This window comes from Pavona decussata, unplaced genomic scaffold (genome assembly GCF_977016875.1).
Source record: "Pavona decussata unplaced genomic scaffold, jaPavDecu1.1 SCAFFOLD_381, whole genome shotgun sequence".
Taxonomy (NCBI): domain Eukaryota; kingdom Metazoa; phylum Cnidaria; class Anthozoa; order Scleractinia; family Agariciidae; genus Pavona; species Pavona decussata.
In genome coordinates, this window is record NW_028145755.1 from 2,074,575 (window position 1) to 2,092,906 (window position 18,332).

General features: G+C 38.5%; 3 protein-coding genes across 4 annotated transcripts; 2 read left to right on the top strand and 1 right to left on the bottom strand.

Annotated features, from left to right (window-relative positions):
- Positions 1–205: 205 nt before the first annotated feature.
- LOC146452062 (uncharacterized) lies at positions 206–3,069 on the top strand. Its single transcript, XM_085098414.1, has one exon. It carries the CDS (start codon positions 1,667–1,669, stop codon positions 2,222–2,224), a length of 558 nt encoding a protein of 185 aa, XP_084954540.1. The 5' UTR covers positions 206–1,666; the 3' UTR covers positions 2,225–3,069.
- Positions 3,070–5,390: 2,321 nt separating this feature from the next.
- LOC146452063 (uncharacterized) lies at positions 5,391–8,205 on the bottom strand. Its single transcript, XM_085098378.1, has 5 exons — positions 7,845–8,205; positions 7,482–7,695; positions 7,218–7,331; positions 6,472–6,603; positions 5,391–6,277 (listed from the first exon to the last, which is right to left on the bottom strand). Exons 1-5 carry the CDS (start codon positions 8,081–8,083, stop codon positions 5,906–5,908), a joined length of 1,071 nt encoding a protein of 356 aa, XP_084954504.1. The 5' UTR covers positions 8,084–8,205; the 3' UTR covers positions 5,391–5,905.
- Positions 8,206–8,218: 13 nt separating this feature from the next.
- Positions 8,219–17,467, top strand: LOC146452064 (heat shock 70 kDa protein 12A-like). Of its 2 annotated transcripts, XR_014859859.1 has the most exons (5): positions 8,219–8,736; positions 9,344–9,595; positions 10,659–10,839; positions 14,016–15,578; positions 16,705–17,467. XR_014859859.1 is itself a non-coding variant. In XM_085098377.1 (4 exons), exons 1-4 carry the CDS (start codon positions 8,431–8,433, stop codon positions 15,107–15,109), a joined length of 1,833 nt encoding a protein of 610 aa, XP_084954503.1. In that variant the 5' UTR covers positions 8,219–8,430; the 3' UTR covers positions 15,110–17,467. The 2 variants fall into 2 exon arrangements, 1 of the variants encoding a protein (XP_084954503.1); XM_085098377.1 differs by having other exon boundaries at positions 14,016–17,467.
- The last annotated feature ends 865 nt before the right edge of the window (positions 17,468–18,332 follow it).

The following is an 18,332-nucleotide window of genomic DNA, read 5'->3' on the forward strand; positions in this document are numbered from 1 at the left end:
CGGCTAAAAACCGAGGACACAGAAAGAACACCTTATCCCAGACGAGAGCTTTACTTCGGCTTGTTTCTTTTTCCATGGGTTATAGTACTTCGGCTTGTTTCTTTTTCCATGGGTTATAGACAGAGAGTTAAACCCTTTACTGACCACTAATATCAAAGAGCAAATTCTCGTATCTTGTCCCCATACTTTTCTCTATAAAGTACTGGGGAGAAGTTTGTAAAATACCTAGAAAATTCACCTTGGATGATCATATTCTTGATGCCGATCACTGTTAGGGCTCAAAGGGTGAAATAAGTGTGCATGAGCAACTTGAAAAAGGAAACAAAAATTGCATTGCGACGCGTTTAATTATGGTTCGTGTGTGGCGTCTTTTTAGACTCGTTGAAAGTATATAAAAGTACGTGAGGAAATCTTAAACCAAGAACTTCCTGTATGGCGTCACCGATTACCAACAAATTTGAGGAGCCTAACGAGAAAATAGACACAATCTATTTAAGGTAAAAACGTATTATGTAATGTCTGAGCGATTAAAAGGATAATATTTCGAAAAGCATATCAGTGTTGAAAAGGAAAATAGGATTGAGTTGAGTTCAGTTTATCTAATTTACTTTTCTCCCTATTTTTTTAAATTTTGTTTTAATTTCACGCCGCATTTGTTTGAAATCTAATGGCAGATGTGTTTCCGTTTAATTTCCTGGCTAAGCAAAAACACATCCAGGGAAATTATCCAGTGAGACTTTGCTTTCTGCTTATATCACGATAATAGTTTTCCATATCTTTTCCGTTTTGAAAACTCATGCAGTTTTATTTGCCGAAAAAGGTGTTTAAAATACGAGCTGATGGCATCGGCGAAATTCCCAAATCTTAACCTTAATTTTTTTTTTCACATTTTCCGAATCATTTCGTGTGAGAAGGTCTTCAGTAATTAACTTTAAGCTTTATTGGCAATTTTACTGGTGTTTGGATATTATACTGTGCAAAAAAACTGACTCATGGCAAAACTATAGAATCATAATTCAACGAAAACATATTTCACACCTCTTTTTTGCCGATCAAGTTGATTTTGTTTTATTGCCACTCAACAAACACCATGACAATGAAAGTTTGTCAGTTATTTTGCAATGCAAATACGCTTGTTTTATTTTTACCCTAACTCAAGTGACTTGCGTGCGTCACATAGCAAATAAAGCAAGGCGCATATCTATGCATCAACACGCGCCTTTGATTATAACAATATCAGGAGACTACCAGAATAAATCGGAGAACAGCCTTTTAGCACTCTATTACACGGAAATTTAGTTTGCTCTTGATAAGCGACCAAATTTTCATTACGTGAACAAAGCTCAAGATTACCATTGTTTTGAAATTCTTATTCCGAATAAGCGAATTCCCAGCGGAGAGACAAAGCGAATTCAGGTGTTCTTTAATGATTTGCGAATCAAGAAACGAGTGATTGCGTTAATTGTTTGGCAGACGTTCCACAAGGGAAATGAAAATAAGGACAGTATATGGTTATATTACAGCATAAGTGAGTGGATCAAGTGAAAGACGCAAGCGGATAAACACGCTGATCATCATAAAGTGTGATCAGACTCGTGAGCAGGTCAATCGAAAATACAAGTTGCTGGGGTGAACACAACACAACGCAAGGATAAAAGAACAAGACATGGAAGTGCAATTAAAAAGCAAGCAGATGGATTTTACTTGTAATGTGAAATATCTTGGTAGCCAGAACGCCATGTATCCGCAGACGGGGACCCTGGAAAATATAGCTCGTCTGTATCAGAAAGGATGCGCACTAAACGAGAATGATGTTAAGGCAGAACTGACGGTTACAAGAGACAATGTGTCATTATTGGGCAAAAACACCGAGAAAACATTCAAGCTACAAAAGATCTTGTTCTGCGCGAGCTATAAGAAGATACCCAAAGTAGTCGCCTTCAACTACCAGGTTTTGTCTTCACCAAAGCGGCTCGAATGTCATGCGTTTCTGTGTGATTCGAATGAGGATGCAAGATGCGTCGTTGCTGCGCTAACTATGGCATTTAGGATGGCGTACAAGGAGAAAAATTTAGACGGAATACACGACGATCAAACTGCGATCAACCACAAAGTTTGGAACGTGGATTCGGCAGAAGAGAAAGAGATGAAAGTTATCTTCGCGCTCCCGAGAAAGATTGGAGAAATTATTGACTCTCTCACGAACTGCATCATTGCAAAATAATTTCATAATCATGGTTACTCAATCGACAAGAAACTGTTAAGTTGAGAAGGAAGAAAGTTTTAATGAAAAAGTTGCGGTTGGTCTTATGCAAGACGGTTGAAAATTAGCGCGTCGGTCGAGCGCGCACGGCTGAGGGAACGCTGTTTTTTGACTCGAGATGCTCCGTAAACCGAACTTTTTAGAGGTATTTACGTCTCAGATGTCAGCTACGTGGATTTTAAGGTTGTTTTGTTGATTTTTACCATTTTCAGTAGGACAGTGTTGCTTCCTCGAAGCAAAAAGAACATTCAGTAATTAAGCTCTCAGTGCGTACAGTAAACTAAGCTCATGGTTGATTTCCATTTTGTCGAGTCCACCGCAGTTGTGAGATATGAGTCCTTGTATCAATATCCGCGTCGATCTGTAAATAGTAAAACAACGTAAATGTAGAGCTAATTTTAGTTTTCGAAAATGGTTTGACGGTGTGAACTTTGGAAAAGAGACTACGTGCAGAAATTGATTGTTAATAATATGAATTAATATATACAATGAACCTTATTTATTTTAAAAATCTTAAGAGAATAAGCCGAGACAGGCCAGCCAGATGTCATGGTCACAGGCATTTGTGTAAATGTTTGTTTCTAAGCTGATTTCGCTAAGGCTATGTAGTTGTATTATTGTGACAAAGGAGAAACGCAGGATGTGTTTCGTTTCGACTAAAGAAACGTTTGTAAATTTAATAAGTGGAGTTACCGCCCTTGGCAGAAAATTAAATTAAATATGAATGTATCTAAGATAGATTACCTTTCACTTACGAGAATTCTGAGTGAAAAAATATTGTAAATAAACTTGTAATAATCATGTCAGTGCGATTTGTATCACTTTCATTCTGTGGAGAATCAACGCGGTTTCTCGAAAAATTAGTAAACAAGAAAATCATTGCGTTGTTAATAAGAATTTCAGATCTAGAAAAGAGAGAAAAACGGGGTTATTTTTCAGATATTTAGATATTTTAGAAGGTTGTATAATGGTTTTAGAAATAATTGCCTGATTTATTGAATTGTATTGCGCATTCTTACTGCGCATAATGTCTTGCGTCATTTGTGCGCGCGCACGTTGGTTTTCCTTGATGCTAATCCTCAGCCTCGGCCTACTACTTTCTCCCAAACGAGCGCCATGACCTATTTTTTTCTCGTTATTTTAAATTAGTTATTATAATCTTTACGTTGAAAAATGTTTAAAAAAAAAAACTATAAAACGACAGAATACTGATCAGTCATCGCCAAAAATACGAGCGTACCCATCACTCTGGCCCCAGTTGTTCAACTGAAGGGCGGATAATTTCATCCACTGGATAGTTCGCTATCCGGCAGATAAAATGTGTGCAAGATTTTCCCGATAGTCCTATAATTTGTGAATAGAGTAGAAGCATAAGTCAAATTTAAGTGTGGGATTGTGTGGAAAACTTGCCAAAAGCATTGGTTGGAGTACATTTGCTACTCTGGATAGCGACTTATCCAGTGGATAAAGTTATCCGCTCTTTGAACAACTGGTGGATAAAATAGTGATACTGAGAAAACGTACGCAAGCATCAAAGCAAATTTTTATATTTAAGTTGATCGAAAACCTAGGTAATTCAACAAAATAGCCAAATTAACTTGCTTTTAACTGATGGGTTTTCGATATCAACTGTCGGAATAAGTTCAGTTCAGGTTTTCAGTCGTGTTTATTAAGTACAAGTAACCCTTATTCAAATAAAATGAGAAAATCTGAATCTATTTCCTTTCTTCATTTTTTATAGTATTACAGTTGCTTGCAAGTGTTGCACCAAAAAATCATAAAAACGAATTATCAATAATCGGAGCAATAGGGCCTGGAAGTGTGCATGTAGGCAGACCGGAGCTGTAAGCGAGGAGAAGGAATGTGTCTGGCAGGACCTTAAATAGTATATCCCAGCATTCACCTAGTCGCCGTACAATAAAGTAATTTATCTAATGTCAATAGCACGGGGAGTGCTTGCGCAATCTCCGAAGCCAGGGGCTCATAATAAGGTGATTAACAATAATCCAGATCGCATTGAAATTTGGTAATGTTAGTTTTTTGAGGAGAGGGGAAAACCGGAGAAAAACAACGCAAATGCAGAGCTAATTTTTAGCCTTCTAATGATTTGACAGAGCGAACCTCGGGAAAAGAGACTACGTGCAGAAATTGATTGTTGATAATATGAATTAATGTATATAATCAAACTTATTTATTTAAAGCTACAGTGGACACAGCTATCTGTCATGGTCTATAGGCTGAAAACATGAAGCATTTGTACGTATGTCTGTTTCCAGTATTCCACTCAGGTCACGTAATTATATTTGCTGTAACAAAAGTTTTAACTATAAGAATTTCTTTTCTCGAGGAACCGTTTGCAAATGAAAGAAATTGCTGCCCTTTAAAAATGAAATTACGCTGCGCGATCATAAAAAAAAATCATATTTAATAAAATTAAACTTGTAATCATTACCTGTGTGATTATATGTTTGATTTTCCAGATATGTAATGCAGTTTGGCAAAACTTTGACACCCTAAATATGTTGCATTGGTAATAAGTACTTCGACTTTTCAGGGACCCCCAATGAGAAATTTAAAGGAAAATAGTCAAATTTGTGTCTCCTGCTCATTTCCACGTCATCTTATGGCCTTTTAAAACTAACAAAGTTTGACCTCTTCGAATTCTATAACTGAAAATGTAAATTGCTGAACCCAACGGTAATTGTGAAGAAACGCTCCCCGCTACCGACTCTCGGTCAACTGTCGGCCGACAATTAACCGACAGTTTCATGCAGCAAACCAAGAATATTTGGAAAAACGTTGCATTTTTTAAAGACTCCCTCTAAGAAAATACGAAAAGACAACTTCGAAAATGTATTTTCCGTTAATTTTAAGGTGTCGTCTTCAATTCAATGTTGACTGACAAACAAAAATAATTATAGCCTGTCCCAGGTATTCAGATAGCGTACGAAAAAATGAGAATACGGAGACTGCGTGGGAGACCACCTAATTGTCATGGGCGCGCATCACAATTTTCTTTGCTCCACTTCCCACTGTCTGAACGCCTGGAACAGGCTAAAATAATGATAATGATGACGATACACAAGAAAGGAATGAAGTTATATAAAAATGAATCACCAACACTCGCTAAACTGTGAATACCATTTATTTTCAGTAATTCTTCTGCTTGAGTCCGCTGGTGACTTAGCAAGAGAGCGTAAAGTTGTTTTAAAATATGCTTATACATTATCTCTTTACAATACTAGTATCACGGGATAAATCCTGGTGCAATTTCAAGGACCTAGGAGTCATCGTTACAACGTTCATAAGAACTCATAAGGACCGTATAGACCTATCAACTAGCATTACGCTCTTTCTCTGTCTATTCAAAGTACTTGGATCACTTCAATGTTCGTTTTTGCTATACATGTAGCGCATGTCAACTGATCATACAAGGGATAACTGTTTTCTTGGTATTAACGAGGCTTCTACAGAACGCTATTACACTACTCGGCAAGGCTGTTTGTAAACGAAAACAAGCAATGGAACAGTCCTGTGTAAAGTGATTTAAACGCTACGATGATTTAGATGTTTTCTACTCTGTCTTACTAACAGCCTTCATATCGATACATGGCGCTGATTTGCCACGAAGCGTAACTCTGTTTACACTGTACATGTGTAGACCATATTTGTAGGTTTTGGTAAAATAACCACTGCTCCTTTGACAAGAACGTCACCCGGATGGTGAGGATCAGTAACTGCTGGCCACACACAAACGTTCATGGTTTGTGCTTTCTCCTTATTTTCTTCTACATCTGTATCGAAAACTTCGTGAAATGCCCTGTCTTGCACATCATCCATCGTCATAATCTTTAATGGAGGAAGTAAGTTTACCATTCGCCAGGCAACCCTTACACAGTCTTTGATGTAGTTCTTCACCTTCGGATTCTTCATTGCGTTATCGTCTAGGTAAGGCAGCCAAGGATAATGTTCTGCCCAAGAATCACGAAGCTCCCTCAATTTTTTCTCAATTTTCTACCGAAATAAAAGAATCAGATTAACTTGCTGAGGGAATTGCCAGGCAGAAATTTTCAATTAACAAATGGTGTCGGGATAAATTATCACAAAACATCCACCTGTAAGTTCCTGATAATGATGATGATGATGATGGTGGTGATAAATAGTCAGCTTTTATTTCAAATAAACATGCATCGAAAGAAACCAAATACCTCTTCTAGATCTGTTAAATCACAGCTGACTGCCATTTCTTTCATCACAGAGGAACACGCCACCTTGAAGGACTCGGCTGAAAGTAAGCCCCGTATTTCGTCCGAGACTTTTAGCTGGGAGAGCTTTGACGCCTGAGTAAAAATGAAGAAGAAAAAAAAAATGGAATTTTGTATAGTTTGCAAATATTACATTTTCCAGAAAATGTTTGGCTACCGTTTTATCATTTTCCTTTTTCCCTGCAGGTCTTTTCAAAGAGGGAGACAAACTAAGCAATAAAGCTTAATGTCTCCGGCTTTGGTGTTTGGTATACCGTTACTTTACGCAGATAGTTGTTAGTTTACACGACAAGACGGCAAAATGTCCTCGTGTGACCAGCGTGACAGTTCACCCCTGACGAATTTCGAACTGCAAGATTTCTGTTGTTTAGATTGCCTCACGGACTCTCGTTGTTCTTGTTCTAAACAACCATAGATGAGCATCTAAACAAAATATTGCATGAAAATGAGGAAATAATTACCTGTGACGTTGGTCGCACAAAGGCAAGAACAGTTTTTGTCGTCCTCTGTTCCGCGGTTCTGCTGCGCAACCTCACTTATGTTACTATGGGACCTTCTCATTCGCCGCTTATAGTCGAACAAACTCAAGAGTACCCCTCTAGATTGTATTAATGTTTCTCGGGATTTCTGTTAGAGCTGATTATCAGCAAGTGATATTCTTCTGATTTATTCATTATTAGCTTATTTACCTGTGAGAAGTTCTCCTCGAATAGCACGCCAACAGAAGGTGCACACTGGAAAATCTTGGGAAGAGCCTGTAGTTTGAACTTATCCCTTACTTCTTCCGCAAGTTCGTATGCAGTCTGGAAGACAAAAGAAATAAATTACGCAATTTTTAAGCTTAATATTCATAAATTTTAAACGAGCTCAGTATGATCGATATTTGATGTATTCGCCTTGCCAGAGGCAAGGGAAAAATTGTCAGTGTAATTCAAAATTTAGTGACAAAGTACCAGGAATATTCGGCATGTTAAATCCTTCTTGAACCAGAGCTCAGCCCTGTTAGATTGTTTTCCGGTATGACCCAGCGCTTCAATTGCTCGTCGACGTGCGAATCCGTCCATTGTCTTGTACTTCTGCAACACATCGCTTCGCTTGTTTCTACTCGAAGCATCTTCTGAACTACTTTGGTGACTTCGATGTTCCATCTCAGAATCATTACTTATCCTGTGCATTTGAAATAAAAACATTCGATAAAAATCAGAACTGATTCAGGTGTCTGGGAAAGTGAAAGTAAAGGTCATGGATCTACAACAAATCGTTGTCCGGCAAATGTTGTCTTGACCTCGCAAAGAAACTACCTTGGTAAGGCATACCTTTGTCTCAGAGTTTCGATCTCTGCCGTTAGTTTGTCGTTTTTCTCTTGCATTTCACGATGACTACGTCTAAGGTCGTCATATTGGTGATACTTTTCCTTTGCCATCTTTAACATGCAGTTGTTGGCTTCCAAGAAGTCATTGAAGTCTGATCGTTCGCCCATTGTTCGCCCAGAATGAATTTCTTGATCACAAATCAAGCCACATTCAATTTGTCTGCCTGAAGAACAACTTCCCATGCAAAATCTAGTTTTGGATTAATTCAACTTTTGATGCAAGAACTTGGCAGAATTGAAATTTCAGATACGATTAGAATAAAGTGAATGTCTTTGTTTATTTCCGAGAATAGGGTGTGGCGATATTTGTAATGTATCCGTGGTGTGTTTTCATTGGACGTTTGATGTTCGGTAATATTGCGACGAGCTTGGAACACCGCTTACGTTCAGTGCTTTTTACCTGAAAGAAAGAAATAACGAATTGCTTTCTGTAGTCGCTGCTCCGAGGATTAGAGAGTTATTTCTTCGCTAAGATTCCTGATAAGCGCCGTTCCGCCTAATCACTGCGGCTAACGCCAATTAAAGAAACAATGGCATCACGAATTCAGAAACGAGATGTGATTATTGCGATTGACTTTGGCACTACCTACAGCGGTTTCGGCTACGTTTTCCCCAATGCATCCGAAGATCATATTTATGTCTTCCAGAAGTGGGGAAGAGGCCAAGGAATGACGTATAGCAAAACACCAACAGTTCTTCTGTTGACCGAGAAGGGTGATCTGTACAAATTTGGACACGCGGCGGTTGAGACATACGCCAAGCAAGCCACCTCGAGGAAGGATTGCAAAAATCTCCTCTATTTTGATAAATTTAAATTACTGCTTCACTCGAAAGAGGTAAATTTGTTATTTATCCTTAATATGTGAGTGTGCATTGAGGCTTGTGTATTAAATTATTGTGCTACTGGACTTCCTTCTGAACTTCCGTCACCAAGCGTCTAAAACGAAAGGGGAACTGTTCCCGTTAACTGTTCCGGTTGAAAGCTTATTTTGTAGAAGCCAACTCATAGGGCCGATGGTATGAATTTAACCTACTACCAAAGTTTTTCGTCGGACTTTTTGAGTTTCAGTGGTTTTTCTATAGGAAGCAGTTCACTCTTTAGCTTACGTCATTTTAAGGTGGTAGAATAGCAAACCGCCAACTGTGGTTCGGTATCACGCTAAGAAATGGCGGGCATGCAGCCACAAAGTTGGCTTCGCGCTCTCTCTCATCCTACCTAAATTCACGGTAATACATATTGAAATTACATCTATTTTCAGTCACTTTCTACCGAGTAAGATACAACAGAAATAATTCCAAATACTAGTCGAATAACTTCGTTTGATTCACATTGAACGCAGTACAATGGTCTACAGTCGAAGGAGAGTTATGATCAAAGTAAACAATGAAGTACAACGTGAAGTTTTCTGATATGCCTAAGCCTTTCTACTCTCTTTTATTTAGGATTTAAATGAGAAAACAGAAGTAGAAGCAAGGAATGGAAAAAAGTGGCCTGCCTTGGATGTTTTCGCCAAGTGCCTTGAATACTTGAAGACAGTTGCGACAAATGCTGTGAACGAGCGCTACCTTAGGTCAGCGAAGGATAACCCCGGTGCAGATGTTATGTACAAGCCTGATCAGATCCAATGGGTTATAACAATTCCAGCAATATGGAGCCTCTCTGCTAAAAAATTCATGAGAAAGGCTGCTTACACGGTAATTTCAATGCATACAACTTTCCACGCGCCAGAGATAAACAGGTGAAAGACCGTTTTAACTGTCAAGCCGGAACTGATTTCCACTTGTTGGCAAAAATAACGATAAATTCATAACAACTAATGACCTAAAATGGCTGAGAAACGTTTTACCCTTTAAAACAAACTATAGAGCTTTCTATAGCAAACTATCTGTGGTTTCTATACGGGGGGGGGGGGGGGGGGGTACTCCCTTATATGGCTATATGCGCGGCGGGTATTGCTTTTCAGCCGCTTTGGTCATAAATAGGGTATCGATTTTAGCACCTTTGCCGCCATTTTGGTAATAAATAGGTTAACAATTTCTTTACTCTAGTCTTGAATTCTTTTTTTTTTTTTTTTTGAAGAAGCTACTTCTTCATCATGATGTTTACAGCAACTGTGTACGTGCCGCAACGGCTTGTCACGCGCTCTGGTCACGCACTGGACTCCAGGGGTTTTTGAACTGGTCATAAATAGGGTATCAAATTTTTGGTCAGGTCATAAATAGGGTAGGGAAAATCGCAAATTTTGGTCATAAATAGGGTAAGGGTTTTGGGAAGCGGGCCGAACACCCCTATCCACCCTATCCATTTTTTTTAGAGTACCCCCCCCCCCCCCGGGTTTCTATAACAAACTATCTGAGCGCTTTCGCCGAATCGGTCCTTTTCTGTAACTTCCGATATAATTCGGGCGTTTTGTTCGCACTTCTTCTTCACATCTTCCTAAGTATTGTTTTTGATGACAGGCCTTTGTGGTATTTAAAGGGCGATACTTTGAGGGATTTCTTCAAGAAATGTAACTCTACATGCCAATCAAGTTACAATTTGAATCTTCCACCCGGTACTGTACTCTGACTATATATTGTGTTAGCCTTGACCACTTTCATAACTTGCACTAAATTATATTCCAGCGCTGGATTAGCATATGCGGGCAAGTTAGTATGTGATAGATTTTATTTGTTCACGGAAACATGTAACGAAAGTCTCCTATTGGAACAAAATAACTCTGTGACAAAGTATTTTGATCTCAAACTTTTCGTATAGGCGGGAATAGGAAGTCAAGAAGATCCTGACCAGTTAATCCTTGCTCTCGAGCCTGAAGCTGCCTCGTACTACTGCAGAAAATTGCCATTCAGCAGTTTTAAAGGAAACCAAGGGAACACGGAGGTTGTAAAGGAAAAGCTGGACAAGGAAAAGGTTCCATATATGGTGGTGGACAGTGGAGGTAGGAAGTTAAGTTAAGTTTAGTTATAGTGAGGGGAAGGATTTCAGTTTTTGACGGAAAAAAGCTTACAACAAACGATTTTTAAATACCGCATACTTTGAAAGCCTCATTCTCTATTGGGGAGATGGTGGGATAAAGAAAATCCAAAAATAGTCAAGAAATGTTCACTGTGCATAGGAAATTTAGTTTAGGACTCTGATTTGTTAACATTTTACGTCTTTTTGTGACTGGTCATAAGACTCAATACCCTAAACAAGAGGGTGCCCATTAATCGACATAAATCATGAAACCAAAGATGACAGGTTTATAACTTATCACGTGGTATATCCTGTAGTATGACGTCATAATGAAGGCATTGTCAACCCAGGGCGGTACATAGCGGGGGGAGGGCAGAGGGGGCAGCTGCCCCCGCCAGGAAAAGTCATTTTTTTTCTGACAGAGTGTTTGAGTTTGCTGAGCTATTTCTTGTAGCTATACAGTCAGTACAAAATCACAAGAAAATCGACTAATTGACTGAAAAAATATTCCTTCAATGTGAATTCCAAATAATTATTTTGGAAAATCTTTCGAGGCAAAAGCCGGTACGGGTCATTTACTAAAAGAGAGTTTTGGCGGTGTTTAACAAAAGCCTCGCTCTAAGCCGTTTTTAACTCTTGAATGCGCGCATGCGCAATGAACGAGTTATAGCGATAGCTGACTGTTGACTTGGTTGGTTGGTTGGTTGGTCGGTTCTGTCGTTAACTTTCGGGCGTGCGCAGTGAATGAGTTTTAAAGTCAATTAGTGGAAAAAAACACGCGAACATTTATTGTTCACGTTGCATCAGGATTTTCTTATTCAATATGTAGAGAATAATTTGACGATCATTTAGTGCAAGAATGGAGATTTTTCGTTAAATATTAGCAAAGTTACAAGTTTGTTCAGTTTTTCAGAAAGTCCGGGGTCGTAAACTCAATTAGTGAAAAAAAAAAACCTGAAAAATTTTTTCACGACGCATCAGAATTCTCTTATTCACTCTGTAGAGAATAATTTGACAATCATTTTAGTGTAAGAATGGAGATTTTTCGTTGAATCTGAGCAAAGTTATAGTTTTTTTCATTTTTTTTTCACAAAGTGCGATTTCTTTTAAGAATTAAAAATAATTTAATTTAGAAATAATTTAATTAAAAATAATTTAATTTAAAAGTAATTGTCGGCATGGACTTTGAATAAACAAGACGCTTTTTAGAGCTTTTACCTTTAGCACTAGTGGCCTTATTTATTGTAGGCCTCACCGATTTTTTAACCTATCCCCCCTTCGCGATTGAACTAACTGAATCGTTTTAGGCAGAAAGAATGCGTGATATTGCGTTGCGCAACTTGAAATTTTGCCACCAAAAAATATTTCCCGCCAGAAAATGTCTTCAGCTGAAATAAGCACTCTTATTAACTGAAATGTTCACTGCTAATCATAACTTTTTGCATACATGAAAACTCGACATCTTTCAGCATATATTTCCTTCTCATACAAAAGTATTACATCAAGTAGATTGGTTTGCTAAAAAAAACTAGTTTTGCTGTCAGTTTTCACGCGAAAGCGGAACGTGCCATGTAACGCATCATTGACGTCGTAAACAAAATTATGCAAATTTCTGGTGAAATGAACACTTTAAGATCTTGTCGGCTTTCATAGAGGTTTCAAAGGGAAAAAATGTTTCATTTTCGAAATTTACGACTGGTAATTTATGGGAAAGCAAAAGGACGCGGTCGATAAATAATTCTTATTTAGCAAGAGCTTGTCATATTTCATTATTTTTACTTGAGGATTGCGTGGACTGAACTCCAAAGGAAAAATTTCACGCATTTATGTCGGGCATGAAATGTAATGCGATACTTTGTTGAACAGATTTCCCTTTGTGAGATCGGCTTGCCCTACAGTAATTTTGTAATTTTAATTCCCAGAAAAACTTCACTTGCCCATCGGGCAAGTGATGGTCAGAATCCACTAGCCCGATCGCAAAATCCAGTAGCCCCGGACTATTGGACACGAATTTGCATGACGTAGCTGCACATGGCGTGCTTCTATGAACTTTAAATAAAAAAAAACACGTGCTTTTTTTTTTTTGATCGGCGCATCAGAATAATCTTATTCAATCTGTAGAGAATAGTTTGACAATCATTTTTATAGTACAAGAATGGTTATTTTTCGTTACATAATCGAGCAAAGATATAATTTCTTTTAGCTTTCAAGGAAGTTTCCGTAGCCGTCTAAATTTCAATTACTATGTGTCATCTGCATTCACGAGTTGGCTCACAGGAGCCTTTGATCCATTTTGCCAACAATCATATCTAAACATTATGTACTGCCAACGGTAACAAGAAGACTAGAAAACTATTTATCTACTTAAGGGGGGACTTCACCTAAATTTCAATGAAATTTGAAGAGGTTTTAAGAAGGGATAGAAGAAAGAAAATGATTTTTGGAACACCAACAGACAGTTGATACCCACGCAAGAGCACCCCAGCTTGCTAGTGGACTAACTTGGCGTCCGTCTATTAATTATTAACTACAAATTCTAGTTTTAAAACTTCACTAAATCTTCAATATTTCTTATTTCTCTTAATTTTACCAATCCTTCAAGAAATATTATCTCCTCCCAAATTTACCCAAAAATCACTTTAAAATTCACAAAACACCCTGCAACACAGATTCACGGGATTTTGGATTGCTTGAAACGTGAACGAGATATTTCCATTAAAGCCATGTCAAGTGGCGGAAAAATTGCGTTCAGGTGTAATCCCCCCTTAACATAAACCACCTATAAACAGATTTGGAGGCCCACTGATTGTCTTAAGCCGCGGCCTAAGTTAAACTCTGTTTAAATAACTGGCCCTCTCAGTTTTCCCCTAAAGTGAGGGGTGTGCGAAGTTTGCCCCCACAGACAAAAAATCCTACGTACGGCCCTGCAACCTCAACATGAAACTTCCACGCTGGGCTCGAATAATACTTTTTGAGAAAGCAGTCACTTTCTTCTTTCCCAGAGACGAATCCCTGGAACTGCCAAATGGCCCATTGCAGTCTAAATTAGTCAGAGAAAACACAAGGAGCTTTAACGATCACGACCTGTCGGGGACGTTATAGTTTTATTTTATCCGACATGAAATGTATTGATACTCTTTTGTATACTTCTCTTTATAGGTGGAACTTTGGACATTACCGTCCATGAAGTCAATGCTGTTGATGGACACATCCTAGAAAAGCACTGTCCTTCTGGTGGTCTGTTTGGAGGAATTCATGTTGACAGAGAATTTGAGGAGTTAATGAGTAGAGCATTTGGCACATCGTTCATTAGAAGATTCAAAGAAGATTTTCCGAATGATTGGCAAGTAATCATGAATCGCTTTGAGACCCACAAACGGGCAGAGGAAGACGTCGATAATGATGAGATAAGTATTCCTCTCCCTTTAAACTTTATCAGATCTTGTAACCAAGAAATAGGAGAAGATGACGATATCAATAACCGGATAAGGCGTTTTTATCAAGAAAAAGTAAGTGTCAGTAGCGACTATCTGAACATCACCATGGAAACCCTAGGTGACCTGCACCGTCCAATAGTGACCAAGATTGCGGAGCATGTCAACGACCTGCTTTCCAAAGAAAGCCTCAAGGACGTTAAGACCATGTTTCTTGTCGGAGGATTTTCTGAAGCTCAATTTTTGCGAAGAGAGGTTTCTCGCCGCTTCCCCGACAAACGCATTCTTATTCCTCACAACCCCGAACTCGCTATAATTCATGGTGCTGTTGCGTTTGCCCAGGATCCAAGTTTGCTTCGAGCAAGAGTAATGGGCAAGACGTATGGTATCTACATTTATGAGAAATTCGATCTCGCAAAACATCCTGAAGGAAAAAGATTTGTTGTTGAAGATAAAGTATACTGTCGTGACTGTTTTTTTTCATTAGTGAAAAAGGATGAACGGATAGACGTCGAGGAGACAAGATCGTACACCGCAAAGCCGGCCTATTCCAACCGCACCAAAATCTCTTTCCATTTTTACAGTACGGAACAAAAGGATGCTAAATTCGTCACAGACTCTGGAGTAACAAGTGAAGGTGTTGTAGTTTCGCTTGACAGTCCTGACACCACTAAAGGACGTGACAGAGTCGTGAAGTTCGATGTTAAGTTTGGTGGCACGGAATTAAAAGCAACATTTACTGACATTGAATCAGGAAATGTCGCCACGGCATCTATTGACCTGGTCTCTAGATCAGTCCTGCACTCCCGTTTTCACTAAAAAAAAAAAAAAAACTTTTGGAAGTGTGTAAAGTAACAGTATAATTTGTTGAGTTTTTGCGCTTTGCTTTGACAGGGGAAACTGTAAACTAGTGGTGTATCAGTGCATTTAAAACGGTATTGGAGGAAATTCCATTATACCGATTAGTTCCCGATTTCCCTATGGTATCAGTTCAGAGCGCTCAAGTATTTACAGTTCTTTCGAAGAGCCAACACAAGATTCCGAGTAATTCTTTCTATTTCGATCTACACCCGACGTCGTTTCTACTTTTGTTACCATGGTGACACGAGTGTATGTTGGTTAACGAACGAATTTCTTTCCGATCCAACCACGCTACATTTTTCCGATCCCTTGCCTCCTCTACAAAAGATTAAAATTAAAGCCTTTGGGGGATTACAGAAAGAAATGTTCTTTGAACTGATCAAATAGGGAAGGATTTGTTATTTTTCCATTTTTCGGCTGAAGAGAGGTACATACATACATACGTTTATTGAAGCTCCCTTTACAGGGCTTTTCAGCCACAATATATTAAAATTACAAGATAAGGCGAAAGAATAAAATGTAATAAGTTAACTAATAAAATTAACTACTAAGGGAAATAAAGATAAATGAATTTTATGTTAACAGCATATTTACAAGTCTCTTCTTAAAAGTACCATAGTTCACTACTTCTTTGAGGTCTTTGGGAAGTCTGTTCCAGCAGGTAGCCCCTCTATAGGCAAAAGATCGCTGCCCAGTTTTTAATCTGCATCTCGGCAGATTTAAGTCTTTGTTATATCGCGTATTTCTGTCATGAAGTTCTGATCTACGTGTAAATTTGTTAATAAGATAGCCAGGGGCTCTTCCATTCATGCACTTATGGACCATAATAGAATCATACAAGAATAATTTATCAGAAACAGCAAGCCATTTAAGTGACTTTAAGCCTTCAGAAATGTGATCATACTTTCTAAGACCAAGAACTATCCTGCCAGCAAAGTTCTGAACCAATTGTAGCTTTTTCACATTAGTTTTAGAAGTGTTACTCCAAACAGTCGAACAGTAAAACAATTTACTGAAAACAAAAGCGTTAATTAGTAGAAGTAGCGTCTTTCTATCAAGTAGGTGCTTAATTCTATTGATCCTAATTAATCTATGCATACAGTCTGAAACAGTTTTTGTTACATGCTCATTATAGCTTAGAGAAGAGTCAATCATTACACCCAGATCCTTGGCCACAGTAACAGGTTTGATTTCTTTCCCCAACAAATGAACTGGCGGAATTGATGGCAAGGTTCTCATTAGCTGCGGGACTACGATGACAAGGAGCTTGGTCTTATCAGGATTGATGAGAAGGGAGTTCATACAACACCATCTTTCTATGTCCGAAAGATCCTTATTTAATGCAGTCACTGCATCTGCAATTTGACTAGGGGGGAGGCCGAGAAAAATTTTTGTATCATCTACATACCCCATGGCTTGGCAGTGTCTAGGTACAGACAAGAGATCATTTACATATAGTGTAAATAAAACTGGTCCAAGTATTGAACCTTGCGGTACACCCACAGACAGGGGAAGGGGATCAGAGATACAGTTGGCTATGTTGACAACTTGAGGTGTTCAGCAAGGGAGACGTAACCCCCAAAAAGATTAGATCGCGTATCATAGAATTGAAACTGGAGGCTGAAAGACGATAAAATTATTTTTTTTGCACCATGTTCAATAAGTAAAGACATTTCAGCTAGTGACCAAGCAAGTCCCTGGTCTCGGATTTTCACATTAAAGTAAGTGACTGTAATTTGAATTAAACGTTTGAACTGAACTTATGTCAAGAAGTCGATGCTAGTCATCATATATCATATGGTGTTTTGCAAAATCTGAGCGCATCAGAACATTCCACGTTCATTATTTCTCCACTAGGTAATTTTTTTTATGCTGCACCATTATTTTTATTGGAAAATAAGTAAATAAGTAGATGATTCTAGTGATAGTAGACTGAATACAACTGTAGTTTCCAATAAGGAGAAGTGAGTTGAATTACGCTACGCTAGAAATTTCAACAGATTTTCAATTAAAATCCTATTGTACTTGTGTAGAAACTAAAGTACCCTGAAATACGTTTTTTTCCATCTGTCGGTGGGGATCCTTTAATGAATTATCACTGCTTTGTACTCGAGCTAACAAGTTATATGTATGTAAAAACAATCTTCTCACTGGATAGGACTGTGCGTGACTTTATTACATGTAGCATGTAAGTAACATTGTACCTTTTTAAAACAAAATTGGTCAATCTTATTTTATTTCCAGCTGGTCTGTTGTATGGAACGCCAAGCATACCAGAAGTAATTTACAAAGACGAAATAAAGATTGCAACATTGACCAGTACATGGGTCATATATTGTACTCTCCCATAAACGTCGATGCGTTGAAAATTGTGTAAATTGCTTCTGTGAGGTAATTACAGGTTGGCCATCTGGCAATGTATAAATCTAGCTGCATTTTTGAAAACCGCATTACTAAGGAATGGACCCCACTTGATATCCGTTCTCACTACAACCCCCTTGCTATTGAAAACACCTCCCCCATCATCTCCTATTTCGTCTACTGAATTTATACCCTGAACCATGACCAACTTGACTTAAACATTGGCGTAAAGGATTTTTCTGCCAACCCTTCCCCTGGAAAAGTTGCATTGTCACGGACACCCCATGCAATGGGGAATACAAACATTCCGGTGACGAACAGTTTTTCACGAAAGGGCCTAGAAACGGCCGGCCGTTTTCACAATTTGACACCATTCCGGTGAAACTTTTTTGTCTCCAAAGTCACCATTATAATAACATAGCGTCGTGTAGTCTGTTCAGATGCCTTCAGGCTTTTGTCTCCTTCTCTCTTTCGCGTCATTTTGAACCTTCTCGAGACTAAAAAAACCCAGTGTTTTTTATGTCGTTCCACGAATAGTGCTCAAGGTTCCATCGGCCACCTTTTCAAAGATTCGGCTATAATATCACCCACTTTGCCACGTTTTGGTGCCGTGTTATTTAGGTCGATTTCGTACCTTTGCTGACCGCTAGTTGTTTACCGCCTTGATTTTACTGTTGCTATTTGTTTCGATCATCAGCGTAGGCTATTTCCACGACCATTTTGTAAGTAGGATTATTTGCCGATTAATCCTGATGTAGCTTAAAAAGGTTGTTAAAACGTTTTTCCAAGCAGTATAAAACAACTCGCACTACTTTTTTTT

What these genes read in the sequence shown, in the direction of transcription:
- LOC146452062 (XM_085098414.1), top strand. Translation starts at nt 1,667, where the DNA reads ATGGAAGTGCAATTAAAAAGCAAGCAGATGGATTTTACTTGTAATGTG.
- LOC146452063 (XM_085098378.1), bottom strand. Translation starts at nt 8,083, where the DNA reads ATGGGAAGTTGTTCTTCAGGCAGACAAATTGAATGTGGCTTGATTTGT. An exon ending in ATCGAAACTCTGAGACAAAG is followed by an intron (nt 7,696 to 7,844) that starts GTATGCCTTACC and finishes TCAAATGCACAG; the next exon opens with GATAAGTAATGATTCTGAGA. An exon ending in TCGAGGAGAACTTCTCACAG is followed by an intron (nt 6,604 to 7,217) that starts GTAAATAAGCTA and finishes ATTTTTACTCAG; the next exon opens with GCGTCAAAGCTCTCCCAGCT.
- LOC146452064 (XM_085098377.1), top strand. Translation starts at nt 8,431, where the DNA reads ATGGCATCACGAATTCAGAAACGAGATGTGATTATTGCGATTGACTTT. An exon ending in TGAGAAAGGCTGCTTACACG is followed by an intron (nt 9,596 to 10,658) that starts GTAATTTCAATG and finishes CTTTTCGTATAG; the next exon opens with GCGGGAATAGGAAGTCAAGA. An exon ending in TATGGTGGTGGACAGTGGAG is followed by an intron (nt 10,840 to 14,015) that starts GTAGGAAGTTAA and finishes TTCTCTTTATAG; the next exon opens with GTGGAACTTTGGACATTACC.